This window comes from Carassius gibelio, chromosome A5 (assembly GCF_023724105.1).
Source record: "Carassius gibelio isolate Cgi1373 ecotype wild population from Czech Republic chromosome A5, carGib1.2-hapl.c, whole genome shotgun sequence".
Taxonomy (NCBI): Eukaryota; Metazoa; Chordata; class Actinopteri; order Cypriniformes; family Cyprinidae; genus Carassius; species Carassius gibelio.
In genome coordinates this window covers 38,432,056-38,456,280 of record NC_068375.1, presented here as the reverse complement: position 1 = coordinate 38,456,280, position 24,225 = coordinate 38,432,056, and the positions used below count along the sequence as shown (strand labels likewise).

The 24,225-nt window shown below is 33.7% G+C and overlaps 2 protein-coding genes across 7 annotated transcripts; one reads left to right on the top strand and one right to left on the bottom strand.

Moving 5' to 3' along the window:
* Window positions 1-3,411: 3,411 nt before the first annotated feature.
* LOC127988131 (lipocalin) lies at window positions 3,412-6,162 on the top strand. Its single transcript, XM_052590690.1, has 6 exons — window positions 3,412-3,577; window positions 4,519-4,658; window positions 4,733-4,812; window positions 4,895-5,008; window positions 5,807-5,908; window positions 5,989-6,162. The coding sequence occupies exons 1-6, from the start codon at window positions 3,482-3,484 to the stop codon at window positions 6,000-6,002; spliced, it is 546 nt and encodes a 181-aa protein (XP_052446650.1). The 5' UTR covers window positions 3,412-3,481; the 3' UTR covers window positions 6,003-6,162.
* Window positions 6,163-7,069: 907 nt separating this feature from the next.
* Window positions 7,070-23,937, bottom strand: LOC128014896 (zinc finger Y-chromosomal protein 1). Of its 6 annotated transcripts, none has more exons than XR_008183727.1 (9): window positions 23,298-23,937; window positions 22,278-22,374; window positions 20,829-21,134; window positions 19,578-19,727; window positions 17,648-17,743; window positions 15,924-16,058; window positions 14,678-14,815; window positions 7,541-12,255; window positions 7,070-7,433 (listed from the first exon to the last, which is right to left on the bottom strand). XR_008183727.1 is itself a non-coding variant. In XM_052598593.1 (8 exons), exons 2-8 carry the CDS (start codon window positions 22,342-22,344, stop codon window positions 10,952-10,954), a joined length of 2,196 nt encoding a protein of 731 aa, XP_052454553.1. In that variant the 5' UTR covers window positions 22,345-22,374; window positions 23,298-23,937; the 3' UTR covers window positions 7,070-10,951. The 6 variants fall into 6 exon arrangements, 4 of the variants coding, with proteins under 4 accessions (XP_052454553.1, XP_052454552.1, XP_052454551.1 ...); XR_008183726.1 differs by having other exon boundaries at window positions 20,829-21,152; window positions 23,298-23,634; XM_052598593.1 differs by having other exon boundaries at window positions 7,070-12,255.
* Between the last annotated feature and the right edge of the window lie 288 nt (window positions 23,938-24,225).

Genomic DNA, 24,225 nt, shown 5'->3' with positions numbered 1-24,225 from the left:
AGTTACATAGGGTTCAATAAGTCCTGAAGAGCAGGAATGTTGATTAGGTTACATAGTCATGACGTCACAAGCCCAGTGTATTTGACCAGTAGGTGTCGCTCTTCAGTCTGTTAGATCAGGAGTTGCTCTTGTTCTTCAGGCTGCTTTGAAAATGTTCAACTGTTAAGTTGTCAGAAAACTGTTGTAATCATCACCTCAATGTTTTAGTTTTATGATTATAACGTGTTATACAGGGAATTGCATATTGCACTAAAAATAAAAATGATCTGATTTTTTTTTATGCATTGGCTGGACAACTAGATGAGATCTGGTTGATCATAAAAACAGAGTCTAATATATGATATTAAACTTGTAATAGTCTGAGAACAACGTCAAAATTACAAGAACACAATTGTAGCATTTTGAGACTGAAGTCAAAATATTTAGATAATAGCATCAAAATTATGGGAATAAAAAAAGTCATAGCAATACGAGAATATTTTAATACAGAATTAAACTTGTAATAATTGGAGAAGAGAGTAAAAATGACCAAAGCTGTAGCATTGTGTGATTGACCTTTATCTTAATATTTTAATAATAAAGTCAAAATTATGAGAATAAAGTCTTGAACGAGATCAAATTTGTAATAATCTGAGAACAAACTCATAGCACTGAGATTAAAGACGTGATATTTTGAGAATAAAGTAAAAATTATGAGAATAAAGTAGTATCAATATTAGAATAAAGTCTTACAGCAATAAGAGATTACATTTGTTATTTGAGAATAACAAAAGTTGTTACACTGTGAGATTAAAAAGTCATAATATTTTGAGAATAAAGTAATTTTGACTTTAAATTTTAAAATTCTAATCTCACAATGCTACAACTTTATTCTCAGAATTTCTCAAAATATCATGACTTTTTTCTTGCAATCTTATTTTTTGCAAGGCGCTAATTCCCTTTTAAAAAATATTCTCTATAGAGAAAAGTGTTAGAGAAAAGCATTTTTATTTCATTATTTTTTAATTTCGTATTTTAGTTTTTTATTAATATTTTTAGTAGTTAAATTAGTGAATCAATGTCTTGCATTTAATTAAAATATAAGTCTGATCATACACTGTCAGAAAAAAGGTACAAAAGCTTTCACTGGGGCGGTATCTTTTCAAAAAGTAATCTTTTGTCTCTTTTTTTTAGATACTAAGTACTAAGATGTACACTTTAGGCACTGATACTGTAGTTTAAGGTATCAACCAGGACTCTTTATGTATAAAAGTCATGCATTTTGAACAGCTTCCGCCCCAGTGACAACTTTTGTACCTTTTTTTCTGAGAGTGTAGATTAAATAGAGCTCTGTGTTTCTAGCTGAAACCTCTGAGGTATTGGTTAATCAGGTTATCAGCTCAGACGGCGAGTTTACACCTGCAAAAACATCCATAAATACCTGCTTTACCTGAATCATAAATGTGTCAGTATATGTTAGACAGAGACACACACTGTTTTGTTCTGAAAAAAAGCAGTTTTTTAGAAAATGCCGTGACTGTTTGCAGGCGTTTGGGGCTCTTATAGGGTAAATGTATAGGCGTATCTCACATCTACAACAGGAAACAACTGTAAAGAGCACATTCCTTGGGGAGCTTTATATGGGGTCAAACTAAAAACATTTCCTGCTGTGATTTTTCATGGGTACGGATGAAAATACCATTCATTTAAAGCTCACTATAATTGCACTATTAACTTTGATTACTGCACAAATCTAAAACCGGAGAGCAAAAACAACGAGTCTTACAGTCCGAATGTGATTGCAGCTGATATAGTGTGTGTGTGTGTGTGTGTGTGTGTGTGTGACTGCAGGGTTTTCACTGTAAACGTTGTGTTTTCAATATGAAATGCTGACATGTTCATTTCGCCGTTCCAGCTTCCAGAACGGCCCTGAACACGAGCCGGAGAAACAGATACAGCAGCTCTTTGTGCTTTATCACACTGTTTGTGTGTTTGCTGTGATGTTTTTTCCTGCTAATTATTTTTGCCTCTTTTCCAACCTTTAACCACAGATGGAACACATTTAAAGACGTGTACACACACACACACACACACACACACACACACACACACACACACACACACATACAAATAGGCCTACATATTATGACACAAAAAAACTCACAGGTATGGGATTGGCATTGATATAATGTTTGTTTTTTTATCAATTAATACTTTTAATCAGCAAATATGCATTACACTGATCAAAAGTGACAACAAAGACAAAATATGTGAAATTATACTGTATTCTAGATCATAAAGAAGCCTTGGTGAGCAGAAGAGACTTTCAAAAAATCATACTGACCCCACACTTTAAAATCAGTAAAAATGGTCAAAAATCATTTTTTACTGATACTTCTGATGTTTTAATGAAATCAAAAATTGGCATATTATATACAACATACGGTGGGGTCCAAAACACTTATTTTTATTATTATTGTTTGTATTTTATTTTAATTTTATAAATATATTTATTAAAAAAAAAAAAAAAAAAAAAAAAAAAATATATATATATATATATAAGCTGAAGTAAATGATTGTTGTTGATCATGTGACTCTCTGTACAGATCCAAAGATGCTCTTTCTTACATCTCAAACAAGGCTGGAGGCTTTGTTTGTGTGTGAAATGTGTGTGTTTGGTTCAAAATATAACTTTTGGACCTCACTTTGTGTGTGTGTGTGTGTGTGTGTGTGTGTGTGTGTGTGTAACCCCTTTGACCCAAGTAAGCTGATCCTGTCTTGACATGTTGGAGTTTTTAGGGGTGGTGTGTGTGTGTGTGTGTGTGTGTGTGTGTGTGTGTGTGTGTGTGTGTGTTTGTGTGTGTGTGTGTGTGTGTGTGCTTGCAGCCTCTGGTTAAGGAGGAAATGCACCCCCTCACAAACCTCTGTGCCAACTGTTGTATAACAAAGTAATTAAATGAAAGGGGCCCTCAACCCAACATTATGCCTGTGTGTGTGTGTGTGTGTGTGTGTGTGTGTGTGTGTGTGTGTGTGTGTGTGTGTGTGTGTGTGTGTGTGTGTGTGTGTGTGTGTGTGTGTGTGTGTGATTGCACGCAATGAAAAGTGAGAACTGAATGGATGATTCTGAGATTTATATGTGAGTGCTGAGTATCCGGCAGCACAGATATACAAGTGTTTTAGAGGTGTGTGTGTGTGTGTGTGTGCGTGTTTCTGTATTTACATAAAGTCAGTAAACACTGTTTGCACAAGTTAGCTAAATCTGAAAAAAAAAAAAAAGTAATATGATGTATTAATGCAGCTGAAAGTTAAACATATTTCTCATAGGGTTTGTGTTAGTTTTAGTTATTCTAATCCACTTTGTGTGTGTGTGTGTGTGTGTAGGGGGCGTGTGTTTATGTAATGGGGTTTGGCTCTATATAAGGTCCTGCAGCGTGACTCTGCGTTCAGAAATCAGCTCGAGCCCCGAATTCCCACACACCCCAGACTGAGCTCTGCAGTAGCCATGGCAACCGTCCTGCTGGGAATGCTGGGAGTTTTGCTCTGTGCCCTCGCCGTTAGTTCAGAGGTCACGCCACAAGCTGACTTCGATGTCAAGGGGGTAAGAATGCATAACACTGATTCTATCTTTCATTTTTTGCGTTTTTCATGTTTATATTACATAATCTGTTATGAAACATGGCATTAATAATTTAGAAATGATCAAAAATTATGGTTCTGTAGTGAAAATGTGTATAAATGTTTTTAACTTCTAAATTTTAGGTTCTAGAGAAAGTGTATACTAGAGTTGTTTAAGTGTCGTGACTGCTACTTAGTTATTTCATGCAAACCACAACAAAACAAAATAAATTATATGTGTGTGTGTGTGTATATATATATATATATATATATATATATATATATATATTTTTTTTTTTTTTTAATGAGTTTAAATTTAGAACAAAACTTGTATCAAACATTAAATTTATAATGCAAAAAAGATTAAGCTATATTTTCAGTTATTTCAGTAGTTCAAATGTAGTTCAAATTTTAGTTAAAATTACACTAAATACAAGCAAGCAATTATTTCATGCAGAAATACATTTAAAAAAATGGTACGCCTTTTTATATTATTTATAATATTTTATATCATTTAAAACCTATGTCACTTAACTTTATTTTTACAGAAAGTGTTGAATTCTGGGTTATAGCAGCTACTCAGTTATTTCATGCAAAGAAGGAAAAAGAATAAAATATATAATATATAAATATATAAAAATAAAGTTTTATATTGCAAAACTTGCATCAAACATTAGATGTGTAATTTTGAAACGAACAAAAAAATTATGAAACTTTGAATTAATTTTTTGTATATATACAATTATATATATATATATATATATATATATATATATATATATATATATATATATATATATATATATATACCCAAAACACAGTCAAAAAAAAAATATATATTTATATTAAAATTTTGACAGTGTATGTTTTGGGTGCTTAGTTTCATGGCAGCTACCAAATGTTTGATGCGTGTCTTATAAACAGGTGGCTGGGAAATGGTACCTGATTGGTTTCGCCACCAATGCCGAGTGGTTTGTCAGCCGCAAAGCGAACATGAAGATGGGCATCGCCATGATGACACCCAGTGATGAAGGAGATCTGGAGATGGCATATTCCAGTCTCAAGTAAGAGAATCTGACCACTAACAAAAGAAGAAACTAGTAATAAAGTCCTCTCATGTTTTATCCTGTCTTTCCAGTCCTGATGGCTCGTGCTGGAAGATGAACCATCTGGCTCAAAAGACGGATATCCCAGGGAAGTTCAGCTTCCGCAGTGAAGGTAAGGAAGAAACGTTGATCTAGACGTGAAATACAGCAGTGATTTACACAGGAATAAAAGGAGAAATGCTGTGTTTCCTCAGACTGGGAGACTGACAATGACATGCGTGTTGTTGATGTGAAGTATGATGAATATGCTCTGATCCACACCATCAAGACCAAAGCAGACTCCACCACGCTTCTCAACAAACTCTACGGTATGAACTTTAAAAAGGAGCATTTTTTACATTTTTAACAGGCTTTGAATACAAGCATTTTCACTAAAGACAACTACAGACTTATATACAGGTTAGATGCCATATAGATGAAAAAAACTAAATCCGCCTTAAATATGTTGTAAGCAATGATGTTAAACAAAATATATATTTGAAATGTAAAATGTGTATATATATCAATTTATATTATTATATTTCTTGCCCGTGAAATGCATTTAAAAAAATGTGTATGTGAGGGTTAAAACTAAATATATTTATGAATATATGCAATTGAGCTTCACTGTTTAAACATATACAGTATCAAGCTTATATTTTAAACATGTTTATGCCAGTCATATTTTCTTGCTGTATCGTAGTTCGGTTAAATAATATTAACAGATACAACTTTTGAATGTGTTAGTAAATGTTGAAATTAACATTCGCTAAGATTAATAAACGCTTTAAAACCTTGTTGTAAATGTTGCGTTTTCAGCTCAAGTTTTAATGTTTCCTTCCAGTCCCCTTATTAAACCTAAAACACCCAGTTTTCGACAGTCCAGTCAGTTCTTGATGGGTAAAGTGAAGTACTTGACCACATTTTTTCATTTCACACTGAAAGTCAAACAGATTTCTCATGAGCTTAAATCTCACGTTTCTTAGACTGTGATGTGTGCTGCTGCAAAAAAAAAAAAGCGTCAGCTCAGATAGTGAGAATATTTACTAATGTTTGCATTGATTCTGAATGGTTTTCTCTGGACATGTGTGTGTGTGTGTGTGTGTGTGTGTGTGCTGTCACCACAGGCCGAGCCCCAGACCTGAGCCAGGACGTCCTGGACAAGTTCACTCAGTTTTCTCTGGAGCAAGGCATTCTGTCTGAGAACATCGCCATCCTGCCTAAAAATGGTAAAGTGCTGTTAAAAACACTCGTTTAAACACTAAATATAAATGTATGGAGGCCTGACGTGAACATCTTTTCTCTCCAGACGAGTGCCCTTGATGTGAAGCTCTGTGAATCCTGACTCATTTATTCTGACTGTAGTGAATCTTTTAAGTGTTTCACTCTCTCACTATCAGTGCTTTTACCTTCTTAAAGTGCTCTCCATCCTTTCTTCTTATTTCTTCACAAGACTGGACCAATAAAATCTTTTGTGAATCTCTGTTATGAGGCATTTGTGTTGTGATTTTATGTGTTTAACCTGTTAAACGTCTCACTTTGTGAGCATAGATCTGAAAATGAGATTACCTACTTATATTGTTTTAAATATTGAACGCTTTGGAGCATTTGAGTTATTTTTAAAGACATCCGGCAGATTATCGAAGAAGTGAAAAAATGCAAAAGTTAAATAAAAAAATATATCTTTTTTGTTTGTTTATAAAAAAACGTAACATGTGACAACGTATGTCTCCATAAAATTAGTGTTATTATGTAACAATTTTTTTTTTTAGGATTTAACTAAAAGAAATAAAAATGTAACGTATAGTAAACAAAAAATACAGAATATAAAAATGAATGATTTGTAATTTTTAAAAAAATATATTTTAAAAAATATGGTTATAAACTGAAATTAAAACAAAATTACGTAAATCTAAACAAACTTAAAACTAAAGCAACATCCAAATAAAAAATCTTAAAGTTTAAGTAATTAAAAAAAAAAATTATTTCACCTAGTTGCCAAGTCAAAATATCTCATTTTTGTATAGAAACTATATAGACGCATTTATATAGACATAAAAAACTACTGACAAAAACACAACAAAATGACTAAAACCTTTCAAATCAAAACAGAAAAACATTAAAACTAATAAAACAGTTAATACAATACATTTTTGAGAAACAAGTCATGTGTGTCCGAAGTACTTGACTGATATTGCATGCATATAAAATAATAAATCTGATGCACTTACTGATAAATCTTGAAGTAAATCACAGTAAATTGCTTTAGACATAAGCATCTACCACATGAATAAATGGAAATAAAATACATTCACTATATCACACATGAACAGATCTCTTAAATGTTGTGCACTTAACACAATGGCGTTTCCATAATAAAGAACAGAGGATGCAGGAAAATACTTTGCCTTTTATTTCCTGTTTTGTCATTTTATAAACAAATGTGAAGATACATCCATGACAACACAAACTCCTCTTTCCGAAGTATTAACATCTACACTCTCTCTGTGTACAAAACAATAAGTTATAGTCCCATAGATTCCTACTTACATTTAACTATACAACAAAGTTCAAACGGTGACCAAATAAATATCTGCGGTATAAAAATGATCACAGGGAGAGAGAAGAGAGAGGAAGGGCCTTCTCGACCAATGCCATCCTTTCCTCCAATCATTGCAATCATGGTGCTGTTCGGACACAAAGAGACGCTGCTTCAGTGCTTCCTCTGGAAACCCCCGGCCAATCACATGCAAGCTGGATGTGACATCATCCATCAGTGGAATAGTGACCCGAATAAGCGTTATTTGATCCGATTCACGGTACATACAAACACAAAACAGTGCATTTCCAACACGACTCACCTTGTCGATTCCAGCTTTTTGTCTCTAGTAAAGGATGCCAGCCTAGTTAAGACAAATAGTGCGCATTAGTGTGTATTTGCATTGTGAACGCAGCCAAACAGGACCAGCACTATGAAGTCGGCAAGACGAGAGAGTCACCAGGAGAAAAGGTTATTGGCAACGGCAAACATATCTGATGCATTGCTTTGAGTAGAAACCATAAACATACATACATACATAAAGATCATTTGTAATTGGTCATTTTTAAATCAAATAAAACCTGCACATCATGGATAAAATTGGCTTCAAAGAGGTCATTATTATTATTTTTTTTTTGATTGGCATTCTGTAATATAAAAAGATTACATATGGCTGAATCTCAAAAAAAAAAAAATGCTCAGGTAAAATTTAACCCCAAAAACTAAAGAGAAACAAATGATTAATTCTATTTTGAAACTATTTTTGCATCGCAACATAATTAATGTATTTTTTTAACACTAGTGAAAATTTAAATACAAATCATTGCATTGCGGTAAATATTTTTATTTTATTTTTGCTATTAAAATTCATAAATATTTATGAAGAGTGAGCATGTAACACATTGAATTAAATGTGAATCACTGACGTATGAAGATGATAATACACTGTCAATAAATAAGATTGGAGTACTATGTAAGTCTTTATTTAAAATGTCACATCTATTTCAGTGTTTCATTGTAATTAATTGTGAAATTTAATGAGTGGAAATTGTTGCACAACCAAATTTATTTTTCAGGTGCTTTTTTTTTAGTTTTAATAATTTATTGTTTATTTTTACGATGGTTGTTTACATCACGGTGTAAAGTAAGATAAAAAAATACATAAAATAAAAATCTACTGCAATAAAATGATTTGTATTTAAATTAGCATACATTTAGGAGGGAAAATCTGTTTTTTTCTCATGGTTTTGGGGTTTAATTTGACCCAGGCATGCTCTTTACATGAGATTTATTTAGTTCACATCTCTGTGGTCCCAAACATCCAAGTGAAATACATTAAGGGTCATCTTACAACTTAAGAAAACATTACGTTTGCATGATTAAAATCTTTCTAAAGGGGTTATCTGGTCTCACAGAGCCAAAACACCAGAGATACTTTAAAATAACCATTCATGATCCAGCAAGTAATGCAGAAGACATTTAGTTCTGCGTAAACCTTTAAAGAATAGTTCACCAAAAAAATAAAAAGTTTTTCTCCATGTAGTTTCAAACGTTTACTTTTTTCATCTTCTACGGGTCATAAAAAGACAAGCTGAATGTCCAAGAATATGTTTCTCATACAGTGAAAGCATTTGTGGAAGCACCATAAAAACAGACTACACAACTTTTTAACATTAAATATTCCAAGTCTTCACACTTCTAAGGAACCGAGCAAACGTGAATTCACATGAAAGCTTGATTTTGAGCTAAAACTAACATTTCATCTGGACTCAGAGGACTACGATTTCATGTTTGGAGAGTAAATGGCTTTTTTGATTTCATGGTGAGCTATTCGTTTCAGATATATTGGTCAATACAGATGATGCTGCATCTGTTTTTCCCTCATCGTCTTCATCAGATCAGATCATGTGCTCTTTTTGCGATCATTAAAGGTTTGAGAGACCAGATATCCCCTAGAGGTTGCAAAATAAGGCAATGTCCTCAGTGCCAAAGGAAAACAGCCTGGTATTAATCTGAACAATAAAAACATTTCCTGGTGTCCATGTTTTTCAAACAGCTAGCAATCAGACAGGCATTCTGGTAAAGTGCAAGATCAATCACATTGTCCAATATTCATAAAGCATTTCAGAGAGGATATGTTTGCTTTTAATACTCTAAAATGCTTCAGGAATACACACCTGATCCCAGAGGCCAACGGGTTAGTTTCATCCGTTAAGATACATGAAATGCATCTGAAGTTAAAGGAACAATCCAGCCAAAATGAAGTGTCATAATTTACTTATTATTTAAAGGGATAGACCACCCAAAAATGTAAATTCCAAACCACTTTCATTCATCTGTGGAACACAAAATAATATGTTTTGAAGAATGTTCCATTCTTATTGACTTCCATTGTATTGACAAAAAAGGCAATGGAAGTAAGTCAATGGGAACCGAAGCTCTTCGGCGCCCAGCATTTCTTAAAATATCTTCTTTTGTGTTTCAATGGAAGTCAATGGGAATCAAAACCATTTAGTTCCAAACATTCTTCCACAGAAGAAAGCCATAGCTTTTCGGTTTCCATTTAATCTTTTGTCCTTCAATGGAAAATCAATGGGAACCATTAATGTTAATTTCCCAGCTTTCTACAAGATATCTTCTTTTGTGTTACAAAGAAAGTGAATGGGAACCAAAACGGTTTAGTTACCAACAGTCTTCAAAATTGCTTCATTTTGGGTTCAATGGGAACTAAAATGGCACAGAACATATTGTTGGAAGAAAGTCCTATGTTTTGGTTCCCATTGACTTCCATTGTATGGACAAAAAAACAATAGAAGTCCATTGGAACCAACATTCTACAAAATGTATTCTTTTGTGTTCCACACAAGAAATGTTTGGTTCCCATTGACTTCCATTGTATGGACAAAAAAAACAAAACAACAGAAGTCCATCGGAACCAAAACTGTTTAGTTCCCTACATTCTACAAAATGTATTATTTTATGTTCCACACAAGAAAGTGTTGGTTCCCATCGTCTTCAATTTAATTTTTTAGTCCAAATGATGAGAGTCAATGAGAACCAAAATGGTTTAAGTACCAACAGTCTTCAAAATATCATCTTTTTGTGTTCCAATGAATGTTGATGGAAACCAAAATGGTATATGGTTCCACACAAGAAAGAAAGTCCTATATTTTGCTTCCCATTGACTTCCATTGTATGGACAAAAAAAAAAAACAATAGAAGTCCATTGGAACCAAAACGGTTTAGTTCCCAACATTCGACAAAATGCCTTATTTTATGTCCCACACAAGAAAGTTTCTGTTCCCATTGTCTTCAATTGTATTTTTTTGTCCAAATGATGAAATTCAATGAGAACCCAAATGGTTTTAGTTACCAACATTCTTCCAAATATCTTCTTTGTGTTCCAATGGAAGTCAATGCGAACCAAATCAGTTTTCCCGCCAACTATCTTTAGCAGAAAACAAAGACAGGAGGGTGCATAAACAACAACAGAAATGTCATTTCAGGCTGAACTGTGCCTTTAAGACTGCAGACCATGTGAACATAAGCAATGTGAAAGCACTTCCAGTCTAAATCACTAAATCAACTATTTGTCTCTTGCATACAGACACAACACACACAACTGCTTTGCATGAGGGGTCTTGGTGAGAAGCCCAATACAGAGGTTGCCAACATGAAGGATGGTGATCTCAATCACTGGCTGTTTAGTGTGTTTTGAGAAAAAGGGAAGTGCTCATTCCGCCGGCACCAGGTCTTTATGGTGTCTCATAATGTGCTGGTTTTTCTCTGAAGGTCTCCGGAAGCCCTTCGAACAGTACTGACAGCGGTGAGGATAGTCCTTAGTATGGATGGAAATAACGTGTCTTTTGAAGCCAGACGCGTCTCCTGTGCTGTAGTCGCAATACTGACACTGATACACCCTCCTTTCTCGTGGACCCTTCGAGCCGCCGGATTTCTTTACAGCGGGTGCTGCTAACTGCGCCGCACCTATAGTCCTCTTGGGGGCGGGCTTTTCTGTGGGCGGGGCTTGAGGTGGCGACGCCTGTGTGGGCGGAGTCGGCGACTGTGCCTGCTGTTGCTGCTCCTTAGTGTGAACAGACAAGATATGGCGGCTGAGAACGAACGGGTCTGCGATTTTGAAGTTGCAGTGGCGGCACTGGTGCAGTTTCTTGGCTTTATGCAACGCCGAGTGTTTCTTAAGCTCGGACGGCCGGTGGAAGCCTTTCCCGCAGACGGCGCATTTATGCGGGTAGTCTTTAGTGTGCACGGAAATGACGTGCCGTTTAAGGTCGCTGGAGTTGGAGCTGCGATGGTCGCAGTGACTGCACTGGTGTCCCCGAGCGTCCTCATGCGTGGATGCATGCTGCGTCAGCTCGTCCTCCTCACTGAAGGTTTGGCCGCAGCGCTCGCAGTGGAAAGGCAGTTCGCGACTGTGCTTCGTTTTGACGTGCGTTTTCAGATTGGACGAGTCGGCCGATTTGTAATCGCAGTACATGCACGAGTACGGCTTCTCGCCGGTGTGCGTGCGCATGTGTTTCTTTAGCTCCGACGGATGGCGGAAACCTTTGCCACATTCCACGCAAATGTGCGGGAAGCTCTTACTGTGCACGGCCAGCAGGTGGCGATTGAGCAGCCCTTGCTCGGCAGTCTCATAATCGCAAAACTTGCATTTGTGCGTCTTGGCTGCAACGGCGGGAGAAAGCGGCGACGCGATGGCCGTGGGCGATTTCTGCTCCTGTTGGTGGTGCTGGAGACGGTGCGAGAACAGCGCCGCCTGCTGGTGGAACTCCTTACCGCAGTCCTCGCATTCGAACGGCACTTTGTTGCTGAGCGCGTGCACCTCCATGTGGTTGTGCAGACTGGCCTTTTTGTTGGTGGTGAAGTCGCAGTCCGTGCACTGGTACTTTTTGCGACTCAACAAGTCTTGGTGGTGGTTGCGAGTGTGGCGCTTGAGGAAGCCGCGGGATTTGAACTTCTTACCGCACAGCATGCAGGGGTAGACGGTAAGAGGCTGTCCGTATGGACCGATGATGATTGCTGATGAGAAATGAGAGAAGACCGAAAAGTGAGAGGATAAAAAAGAAAACCAGTTTTGAAGCCAATAACCGATATAATGCATATATATGGAGTGTCACATGATCTTTAGAATTCATTCTGATATACTGATTTGTTGATTATTAATATTTATAACAGTTAAGTAAATTTTCTTTCTGGATACTTTGATGAATTGAAATATCCAAAGATTAGTATTTATCTGAAATGAAAAGCTTTTGTAACATAATACACCATTCCATTCAAAAGCTTGGAGGCTGTATTATTGTTTTTTTTTTTTTTATTATAATTTTTTCATCGGAATTATATCGTATCGACCGGACTGAAATTAAGAAATTTATTATTTAAAAATATTTCTAGTGTCAAGAAGCTGATAATCCACAAAACTTTCACTTAATTTAAATTGATAAACTAAATTGACTAACACCTAAATTACTGTCCGGGAATAAATAAATGAAAATGGAACTAAAAAAAAAAAAAAAGGAGATATATATATATATTAGGGGTGTAACGATACGCGTATTCGTATTGAACCGTTCGGTACGACGCTTTCGGTTCGGTACGCGGTACGCATTATGTATACCGAACGGTTCGTTGGAGTAATTAATTATATTTGAAAAAAAAAAAAAAAAAAGAGAGAGAGAAATATAATGATATGCGTTCAACAAGGTAGCCCAATAACCCAAACAACGTAACAGGCAACGCCCCTGACACTCCCGAAGAAGAAAAAAACACCATCTTATATGTTTATGTTAGGCTACTCAGCAGGCGCTCGCTCACTCAGTACACGCTGAAGGCTCGTTGCAAAATAGCCAATGCGTTTAACAGACTAGAAATGAGAAGATCCTCCAATAACCAACAGGTCTGGTGTTTGGGTGCACTTTGGATTCCCTTTAAGCTATAATGGTGATGGCAAGAGAGTGGTGGATAAAAAAACAACGGTATGTCGCATCTGCAACATGACAGGGTACACCAGCGGGAATACAAAAAAAAAAAAAAAAAACACCAGCGGGAATATCTGGGATATATGCGTCAGTACTATCTGGGAAAAGACGAAAAAAAAGGAGAAACATGCACGCAGCAAACTATCCCTGCAGCATTTAGAAACTATAGCTTACAGGGAATCCAACCCAAACACCAGACCTGTTGGTTATTTTAGGATCTTATATTTCTGGTCTGTTAAAGGCATTCGACATTTTGCAACGAGCCTTCAGCGCGTGCTGAGTGAGCGAGCGCCTTAGGGGCCGTTCACATATCGTGCCTAAAAACGCATGGAAAACGCTAAGCGCGTCTTTCTCCTCCTTTCCAAAGCGCTCGGGCAGAAGCGCTCATGAGGCGTCTGTCTTTGCTAAGCAACAATGACGTGCTCTCTCCATGAGACGCGGAAATTTCAGCGAAGGATAAATGGATTTGCAGCTCTAAAAATCGCTTGCAGTAGCTCTGCTACTAAATTTATTTCAAAATTGCAATCCATATACAACTATGATCAGCTGATCCTTCATCTTGGCTGAGCTCTCAACGTTGTTACGGGAAAGGATGAAGCTGATTGGTTAGTTCTTGTCACATGACCCGCGGTGCGCTTGCGGCATTCTGAAAAGTTGAGATGTTTTTACATTTTGCTGTATCTAAAACGTATCGAACCGAACCGAACCGAACCGAACCGAACCGTGACATCAGTGTATCGTATCGAACCGAACCGTGAATTTTGTGAACCGTTACACCCCTAATATATATATATATATATATATATATATATATATATATATATATATATATATATATATATACACACACACACAAAACAACTAAATTATTAAAATTAAACTATCAACTATCAATCAAAATGTAAACTGAAAACAACAAAAATAAAAAAGAAAGAGAAGATAAAACACTTGGTAGACACTAGCTGATATAATGTAGAAACAATCTGGATTTTTTTAACTAAACTATTAAAATATTTTTGTTTTAAGAAATAATTATGAAACCAAATAAAATAGTGGATGAATAAAAAAATAAAAAATTAGTTTAAACTAACTTAAACTTAACTTAAAAATAAAATAATAAAAAATAATACTACTAAAATAATACTGGATACAACATACAGTTAAAATACAAAGCAAATGAGACATTTAAAACTGAAATGTCAATTTAAAATTTACAAATTAATAAAATATTTGGTAGAAATGTATATATAATTTAGCATATTACAAAATGTACATTTCTGCTCTGAATGGTCAACTTTTTTATTTTTTTATTTTGATTTCACTAGTTCGTCTGAAACGGTCCTGCAGCGTGATGCATAAATCCACAAACATCCGACATAACCTGCGATTTTCTCTAAAGTTCAGCACTTTCAGAGCAATTCCTGATGTATTGATCATGTAGTGAGAGCGGAGCGTGCTGGTACCTGTCTGGACCTGTCGGGGTTCGGCTCGTCTCTTGTTCTTGCCGTGTTGCCGGCTGAGTTTGTCCAGTGCTTCTGACTCGTCAATGTGCAGTAATGCGCTCGCTGCTCCGTTCCGGTTCTCACAGCCCTCATCCGCACCTGCTTCCCAAACACACACCAGCAGATTCACAACCAGAAGAAACACGACCACAACATCACTGTACTTTGAGACGCTCACATCAGTCAACCTCTATCACTGAACACGCAAGGATTACATCCATAAATAAACAGAAAAACACTCGAGATCAGTCTTTTAGTCTGTACTGCTTTCTACTGATTCGCAAACAAAACTTCACTAAACATTGTTTGTAGCACCTAACAAACGAAAATCACAATTAATAAACTTTGTGCTTTGTTACTTTTGATAAGAAACAAAGTCTCAGCTTTCAAATTTCAAAACATGAAATTCAAGTAAATCCCGTTTTCACACTCTTTAATTTGGCTCTATTTTACAGAGAACTGAAACAATATTGTTTTTATACATTTTTAAGTAACTTTTTTTTAAGTAAGTGTTTAATATTTCCAAATTAATTTTAATTTCGGTTTAAGTAATTTTATTGTGTGTCTGTCATTTTTACCATTTTAATTTAGTTTAACTAAATTGTACTGACATAGATTTACAAAAATTACTAAAAGTTAAATAAAAATTCATAATAACTCATTTTATATTTATTTATATATATATATATATATATATATATATATATATATATATATATATATATATATATATTTTTTTTTTTATTTTTTTCGTCAATGTCTATATAATTTTACATTTAGTTAAAAAATAAAATAAAACATTTTAATAAATAAAATAAAAATAATATTGAAAAAAAAAATTTTTATTATACACATTTATAAAATGTTAATAAAATGTTTTTATTTTAGTTATTTTAGTACTTCAAAAACTATATTAAAAGAAGTGAAACAAAAACTAAAATTGACAATTAAATAAAACTGTAAAATTAAAGTGAAAACAGAATATAAAAACTATAATTTTTTTCAGAGATACCAAAAAATATATTTGTTTTTAATCAAATCGATCTCAGAATTGAATCAAAAGCTTGTGAATCAATAGCCAGCGCTGTGTTTGATAACGCTCGTCTTGTGTGCATGCAGCGTGTTCTTCGTAATGAACCGACTCTATTAAGGCTGCTGTTTCTACATGATCAGGGTGTGTGGTGTCAGTGAAGTGCATCCTCCTGACCGTATGCAGCGGCCCACGCGACCGGCATGAAGTCCTTGCTGAGGGCCGTGCTGTCATACGCTCTGTCGTGAGGAACCGGCTCCTCTCCTCCCACCACCACCTCCATGTACACCTCGTCCGAGAGCTTGGAGCCGCCTGCACACACAGCACGGGAACTACACGTCACCAGCTGACGAGCATCTCCAACACATCCTTCATATCAGCTCTGAAAACATCTCATTTCTGACTGCATTCTCAAAACTGGAACCAAAGGTGTCAGACGTTCAGAAACACGTCCTCCTCAAAGTCTACAATGGTTTTACATGTTCCCAAAAAAAGTGACATCATTTGACATTTGTAGCTCAGAAAGAACAAAGTGCTTTAAGCAAAACTAAATGGCTATTTGAGCTTTTGCAGCCGAAATTAAGCAAACATGTTTACTGTTATATTACTTAATATCACATTAATGCTATAGATCACACTACACTTATTTCTGATGGAAATTAAAAACATTAATACAAAAAAAAAAAAGAAAAAAAAAAAAGAAAGAAAAATTATATATATATATATATATATATATATATATATATACATACATACACACACACACACACACACACATATATATATATATATAAATAATATTAAATATTATTTTAATATTATTTGTAAAGAAAAATTATATAAAAAATGTAACAAAACAGTATTTAATTTAAAATAGTATATATTAAATAAATCTGTATTTAATATAAAATATACTTTAAATTAAAAAGAATTAAATATAAATTATTACATATTAAATAATAATATTAAACAATTATATAATAAATCATGTGCTAAATTAGTGTGAATCACTTTAGATCACTAAACATCATTATATAGTCATTAAAAAAAATACTTAACTATTTCATATAAAATATTTTATATTAAATAAAACCATATTTTATTGAAAACACATTTAATAAAATAAAATAAAACCGTACTTAATATAGAATAATATACATTTAATTAAAACTGTATTTAATAGGAAATGTTATATATTAAAGTCATATTATTATTTAATAATCATGCTATTTTTGGACAATCCAGTGAAGGAAATACTTTTCAAATTACATTGTACATGGAGCTTATAAGATGCAAATCAAAAGATCAGAGGATTCATATCAAATGAAGGGTAAAAATCCGTTTTATTAATAATAGATTTTGTTTTCATTTTAGTAATTTTGTTGTATGGTTTTATAATTTTCATTAGTTTTTAAGTCCATTTAATTCTTCTTAACTTATAACAGTTTTATTTCTAGCAATTTTACAACCATTACATATTTTATTTTGAGTTAGCATTATTTCAATAAACATAATATTTTTGTATTTTTAGGTTTACTTCACGATAACAACACGGATAAAACAGCTTCACGTTATGCAAAACACTTCGGTTCAGAACGAAAGACTCAAAACCCACTTATTTCATCATACTAGTTTGTGAAACAGTTTGATGTGAGCTAATTAGTTTTATGTTACATTGATGTGGCATTTTGATAAGCAACAACAAATATATGCCACATTTCTATAGTTGCATGGCATTTTCAAGACTGCATTTATTGCTTCAAAACACAGTAAAATCAGTAATATTGTGAAAAAAAATAATGTATTTTTGTGATGCACAGCTGTATTTCCAGCATCAGTCTTCAGTGTCACACGATCTTCAGAAATCATGAAAATATACTGATTTGCTGAGAGTTTCTCACCATCAGTCTGTGTGTGATGAGCGTCTCCCACAGACATGTAGACCATCTTCTCTCTGAGCGGACGAACCACGGGCTCAGCCAGATCCACCGGCTCTCCTACACACAGACACAGCACTAAATAACAGCCCCAGGACTGGACTATAAACCACATTTATTTAGAACCAAGAACCGAGAGAAAACATTACCGTCTGCAGCCGCCAGAGGGCGCTCTATGCTGCTCAGTTCTCCTGTAGTCTACACTGAAGACATAGAGCGCCCTCTGGCGGCTGGAGACGGTAATGTTTTCTCTTGGTTCTTGGTTCTAATTAAATGGGACTTATAGTACAGTGCGACTTATATATATATTTTTCCTCATCATGATGTATTTTTGGACTGATGCGCCTTATACTCAGGTGCGACTTATAGTCCGAAAAATCACATTTGGATACAAATCTTTGCAATCATGATGCATCATAACTGGATCATTACTGAAGTTGTAACTGAAGAAAAACCCCATTAGGATCGACAGAGAACGTGAATCTGCAGCGTGTTTTAACTTCTCCATCACTGAACTGAAGGTAGTGCTGCTACTGTTGACTAAAACTATTAAAATAGATATTGTTATTATTAAAATATAATTAAAATATCAATAATATACAGTCAAACGAAAATAGAAATCTTAAATAAGTTGAAGTACTTAAATTACTAAAAACTAAGACAATGAATACAAATAATTTTTTTTAAGTATATTATTATATTATATAAAATTATAAAAACTGATAATAAAGACAAAGGCATAGAACTAAACTAAATGAATTTTTTAACGACAAACTGAAGATATAAAATAAAACAAACATAAAATGAGAAACATTTATGATAAAATACTAAAATAACCAGAACAATACAAATATAAAAAAAGAATAATATTATATTATATTATATTATAAAAACTAATAACAATAAGAAAAGCACATAACTATAAATTAAATTAATTTTTTATGGCAAACTGAGGATATAAAATAAAATAAAACACAAACACAAAATGAAAAACAAACATTTAAAATAAAATGCTCAAATTTCTAAGATGATTACAAATATATATATATATTAGTAAAAACTAGTAATATAGACAAAGGCACACAACTATAAACTAAATAATATTTTTATAACAAACTGAATCTAAAAAAAGAAAAACATAAAATGAAAAAAAAAAAAACATTAATGATGAAATACTAAAATTGCTAAAACAATATGAATTTAAAAAAATATATATATAATATTATAAAACATTATAAAAAATAGTAATAGAGACAAAAGCACATAACTATGAAGTAAATACATTTTTAACGACAAACCAAGATGTAAAATAAAACAAATATAAAATTAAAACCATTTATGATAAAATACTAAAATAACCAGAACAATACAAATATTAAAAAAAGAATAATATTATATTATATTATATTATATTACACTACAAAAACTAATAACAATAACAAAAGCACATAACTATAAATTAAATTATTTTTATGGCAAACTATAACTATAAACTAAATACATTTTTTATAACAAACTGAAGATATATAAAAAAAAAAAATTTATGATGAAATACTAAAATTGCTAAAACAATATGAATATAAAAAAAAATATATATATAAATATAATATTATAAAACATTATAAAAAATAGTAATAAAGACAAAAGCACATAACTATGAAGTAAATTAATTTTTAATGACAAACTGAAGATATAAAATAAAACAAACATTACATGGAAAAACAAACATTTAAGATGAAATACTAAAATTACTAACATTTAAATAATAATAAATAAATAAAAACACCTAAAACACAAAGAAAAAAGAAAAACACACAAATAAAAGCTGTTTCAAGATACTTAATAAATACTGTAACTGTTCAGGAATAAAGGCTGAAGTCTGTTGTTCACTCACCGAGGTCGTCTTCTCCAGAGTCTGCTTTAAAGATGTAAACTTTAATGACTTCCTGTCCGTCCTCGTCCTTCTCCACTTCCTGGTCATCTATCGCCCCCTCGACGGTCACCTCGTCTCCGTCTCCAGACACCATCTTCCCCGCCTCGTCCACTACACAGGGAACAACACACTGCAGCATTATCAACTGATGATGAAGACAAACGAGAAGAAAACTAAACTAAAGACGAGTGGCATTACTAAAACCTTAGATCACATGAACACATCAATGGTGGTATTTACAAAATAAAAGTAAAACAAAATACTACTTATTATTAAATATTATGGTAACACAATCAAGTGTTAATGTCTATTTTATGACAATTAAGTACAGTTTGAAAACGTTGTCCAAACTATTCAAACAGTAACAAATGAACGAATAATTGAATAAACGAACAAACAAACAAACAAACAACTGATTTAATAATGAACTGGCACATAAGTGAGCAAAAGAACAAAATAAGTAAATAAATAAATAAATAAAAGTTACAAAAGCACATAATGAGAATAATATATAAAAAAAAACTTTATTAAAAACTGAATATATACGATTTTTAACAACTAAAATTAAACAAACATTAGATGAAAATGTAAAAAAAAAAACTAGGAAATGTAGCTAAAAATGAAATAAAGCTTAAAATAACAAATAAAAAAAAATATAACTTTATTTATATTATATTATATTATAACTACTAACAATGCACAAGTAAAAATATATCAAAAACTGAAATAAATCAAATAAATAAATTACTAAAAACTTGAATTAAAATTAGAAATAAATAAAAAAATATAAATTATTTATTATTATTATTATTACTATTATTTTTTTGTGTATGTGAAGACATTAAACATTCAGATGAAAAACATAGAAAAGAAATTTCATGAGAATTAGAAATGCAGCCTTTGTATAATAACTATTCCTGTGTAACTGTTTTTTTTTTTGGTTTTTTTGGATGCTGTGGGTGGGTGTGGGAAGATAGTTAAAATATATTTAAAATGTTTAGTTTTTTTTTTTTTTTTAAATGTTATTGTTATGGCCCATGTCTTTCAATAAAAATATGTTTTAAAAAAAAATGAAAAAAATAAATGTAGCCTTGGTAAACGAACTGGAATGAGTTTAAGTAGAATTACTTCAATAACTCGAGCTGAAACAGTAGAACACTGAAACAAACGCTCAACAGATCTAATGAAGCACAGAGTGAGTGAATGAGTTACAGGAGATCATGAGGTAATCTCCGCAGCCGTCCGAGTCGTGCTCAGCATCCCTCCCCTCCGTCATCTCTGCCATGGCAACACCATCCTCCTCTTCCTCCAGTGACATCACACAGGTCTCCACAGCAACACCCTCGTCATCGTCACAGTGCACGTACTCGGCGACCACATCCTCTACTGCGTCCTGGATGACGAGCTCGTCGGAGGAGAAGCCCTGGACGGAGGCGGCCTCGCCCTCCACCTCTGACACCAGCACCGTCTCCTGGAGCTCCACCACGTACTCCTCCTCCTCCCCAGCTCCGCCCTCATCTGAGACAACACACACACCTACATAATGACCCATCCATACACACCAGTTCACTCTATAGATTTATTCTGTATCATATCGGCTTTGTGACACTGTAATACAACACTAAATCATACATCATGATGATATATTATAATTATTATTATTCATAATGATATAGATATACACACACACACACACACACACACACATTTTTATGTAAAAAATTTTTTTTTATTCTATTTATATGCATTAAAAATTGTATTATATAAAGCTTATTTCTAATTATAATTTATTAGGATTATGTTATAAAAATATATTTTCAATGCAATTTTTTTTTTATATTTCATTGCATATTGTAGCATTTTATATATTTTTAATGTTAATAATAATAATGATAATTATGCATAATTAAATATATATTAAATGAGTTAAACTATGTATTCTTTTATTATAATTATATAAATGTTTACATTTAAATGACACATAATAACATTACATTTACATATTTTTAATTATAATTAAATTTTATATATATATATATATATATATATATATATATATAAAATTTAATTATAATTAAAAATATGTAAATGTAATGTATAAATAAAAAATATATACATAATTTTTAATATGTAAAAAGTATTAAGAAATATTCTTAATTTAATAATTTTGTTGTGTGTTGCAGCATTTACAAAATTTGCAATTTTAAGAATATTATTATATAATATTTAGTTACATATTAATAATTAAATATCAGATATAAAACATTTCACACAATACATACAATTATATATTCATAATTACATTTCATTTAGTTATATAAAATTGCATTATACATTTTTATTACATGAAAAAGTATGTTATTCATAATAATTCTATATTATTAAAAACTATAGCTTTATTTATGATTTACAATACATAATTGATGATGTATTCATATTCACATGTCGTATATGCCTATATATGTATATGCTAGAGTAAACATAAGTAAACAAAATACAATATTTTAATAAAAAAAATACAGATTTAAACGTTACATTTTTAAATCATCTTCTGTGGTCAATAACACTGTTTCTGTACTGTCTCTTAGAACAATACCAACACAACACAGTATTAAGTGCGACAGACAAATGATTGAGCAAACATCATGGCATCTTTCCTACCTGAACCATGCAGAATAATCTTCGGCTCCTGGGAACGCAGAGCAAGCCTTGTCACCTCCTCATTCATCGTCTTTATTCTTCATTGGCCACGGCACAACTAACACAGCAACACAAACCGTTAATCTGGAATGTCTGCCACAGACAAAAATAGTTAAATAACCATTCACAGCAGAAGTAACAATGTAAATAGAGAATAAAGCTCTCATAGCTTTAGGACTAGTGGGAATCATAACAATGTGACAGTCTTCAAGAACTAGGTTAGTTGTCAATGTAAACATGCAATAGGCTTGAATGACATATAAATGAATATGCATGCAAACAGAGAAATGTGAAAGCAGATAGACAGGCTACTGATAAATATGAACAGATTACTGACGGACGTGCATGTCCCTTTAATGTGCAAATGACTGCGACAAGAAGAGCGACGTGAATTTAAACATGAGCACCAATAAGCGGTAATGCATTTTATAAAATGATGCAATGCATCTTGAAACCCGACGCTTAACGCATTAAATGCTTCGTGCACGTCAGGAAACAGTCGAAGCTTCATGCATTCGAGAAGAATGTGTGCAGCAGCAAGCAGTAGCATCCCACCCCCCGCGCGCTGAAGGTTTCCTCGCATTTCAGCACCTGAAACCGGACATAAACATGGCGTCTTGTGACCATAATTTCCCCCCTTGCACTGAAAACAAAACCAGCCTGCGCGCCATTTTGAGTTACTAAATATCACGCGCTTTATTCTCACGCACGCATGTATGCATGCGAGTACGCGCACTTTGCTTTGAAACAAAGGGGCGGTTGGTCTCGCGCTCCTGCACGAGCGTTTATAAACAATAACCCACCCCCGGTGCACAAGGCCTGATCGCGGCCTGCGTGAGGCCCGGGGCCCGGCGGCCAATCCGAGGCCTCACGTCTCCAGCCGCAACACAATGCAACAAAACGTGCAAAAACAGCGCGTTAAGCTCTCGTGGCGTGGGATGAAACCCGCGCGGTTCGATTCGTCGCCATCGGCGCACCTACCATAGATCAGCGCGCGGGGCGGCCTCCAGATTTTCCCCGGGCAGGCAGGCCGTCGGATTCCCCCAGACTCGGGCAGGGCTGGAGCGGGAGTTAGCGGGCGCTGGGCGGGCCGCAGTGCGCAGGGAGGGCGGAGCTCCGCAGACACACACTGCGCAGAGCCGCAGGAGCACGCGGAACAACAACATTCATCCGGAGAACGCGAAGCTAACAACAAGCTACAGCGCTAACGATCGAGCCTGATGCATAAGCATGTTTTTAACTCCCTGTTAAACCTCGTATTAATATCAAAGATTTATGTTCTCATAGTTCTGGCCCTTAAAAGCGTCCACTGCTTGGGTCATCCCATGCACAGCATATTCATGCACACACACTTCACGAGTCTTATATATTAGATCAAATATTAAGCGCACAATTTGGAAGACGGAAATCATATCAGTTAATTTTAGAGATTTTCCCGATCTTTAATCTCAATTCAAAATATTTTTAATTTTAACCTATTTTTAGTGGGAGGGTATTATTTTAAATAAAAGACATGCATGAGGCTTTTTGTTTCATGTTTTAAAAATTGTTCGATCATGCATATGCATATTTTCCCAGTAGAATAATAAAAATGAGAGCTGTGTGTTTAACTCGTTGTTTAAACTTCACTGACTCTAAACATGTATGTTTTTATTGCTTTGGCCTTTAAAAGCAACCACTGGTTGGTCATCCCATGCAAAGCATTTGCATGCCCACATTATGAGTCTTAATATATTAGATCAAATATTAAGAGCAGAAATCACAATATCTAAACCGAAAGGTGGGGGAGATTCTCCGATCTTAATATTTTTATTAATATATTATAATTATTAATATATAAATAGAGAAAAGGGTTTTTAACCCTTTAGTCATGTTTAATTCAATGTGTTCATTTCTTTTTTCATTATTT

Coding starts and splice junctions, on each gene's coding strand:
- LOC127988131 (XM_052590690.1), top strand. CDS start 3,482: ATGGCAACCGTCCTGCTGGGAATGCTGGGAGTTTTGCTCTGTGCCCTC. Junction 3,578..4,518: donor CTGACTTCGATGTCAAGGGG/GTAAGAATGCAT, acceptor TCTTATAAACAG/GTGGCTGGGAAATGGTACCT. Junction 5,009..5,806: donor GCTTCTCAACAAACTCTACG/GTATGAACTTTA, acceptor CTGTCACCACAG/GCCGAGCCCCAGACCTGAGC.
- LOC128014896 (XM_052598592.1), bottom strand. CDS start 22,344: ATGAATGAGGAGGTGACAAGGCTTGCTCTGCGTTCCCAGGAGCCGAAG. Junction 19,728..20,828: donor AGATTACCTCATGATCTCCT/GTAACTCATTCA, acceptor TTCCCTGTGTAG/TGGACGAGGCGGGGAAGATG. Junction 12,256..14,677: donor ACCCCGACAGGTCCAGACAG/GTACCAGCACGC, acceptor ATTTCTCATCAG/CAATCATCATCGGTCCATAC.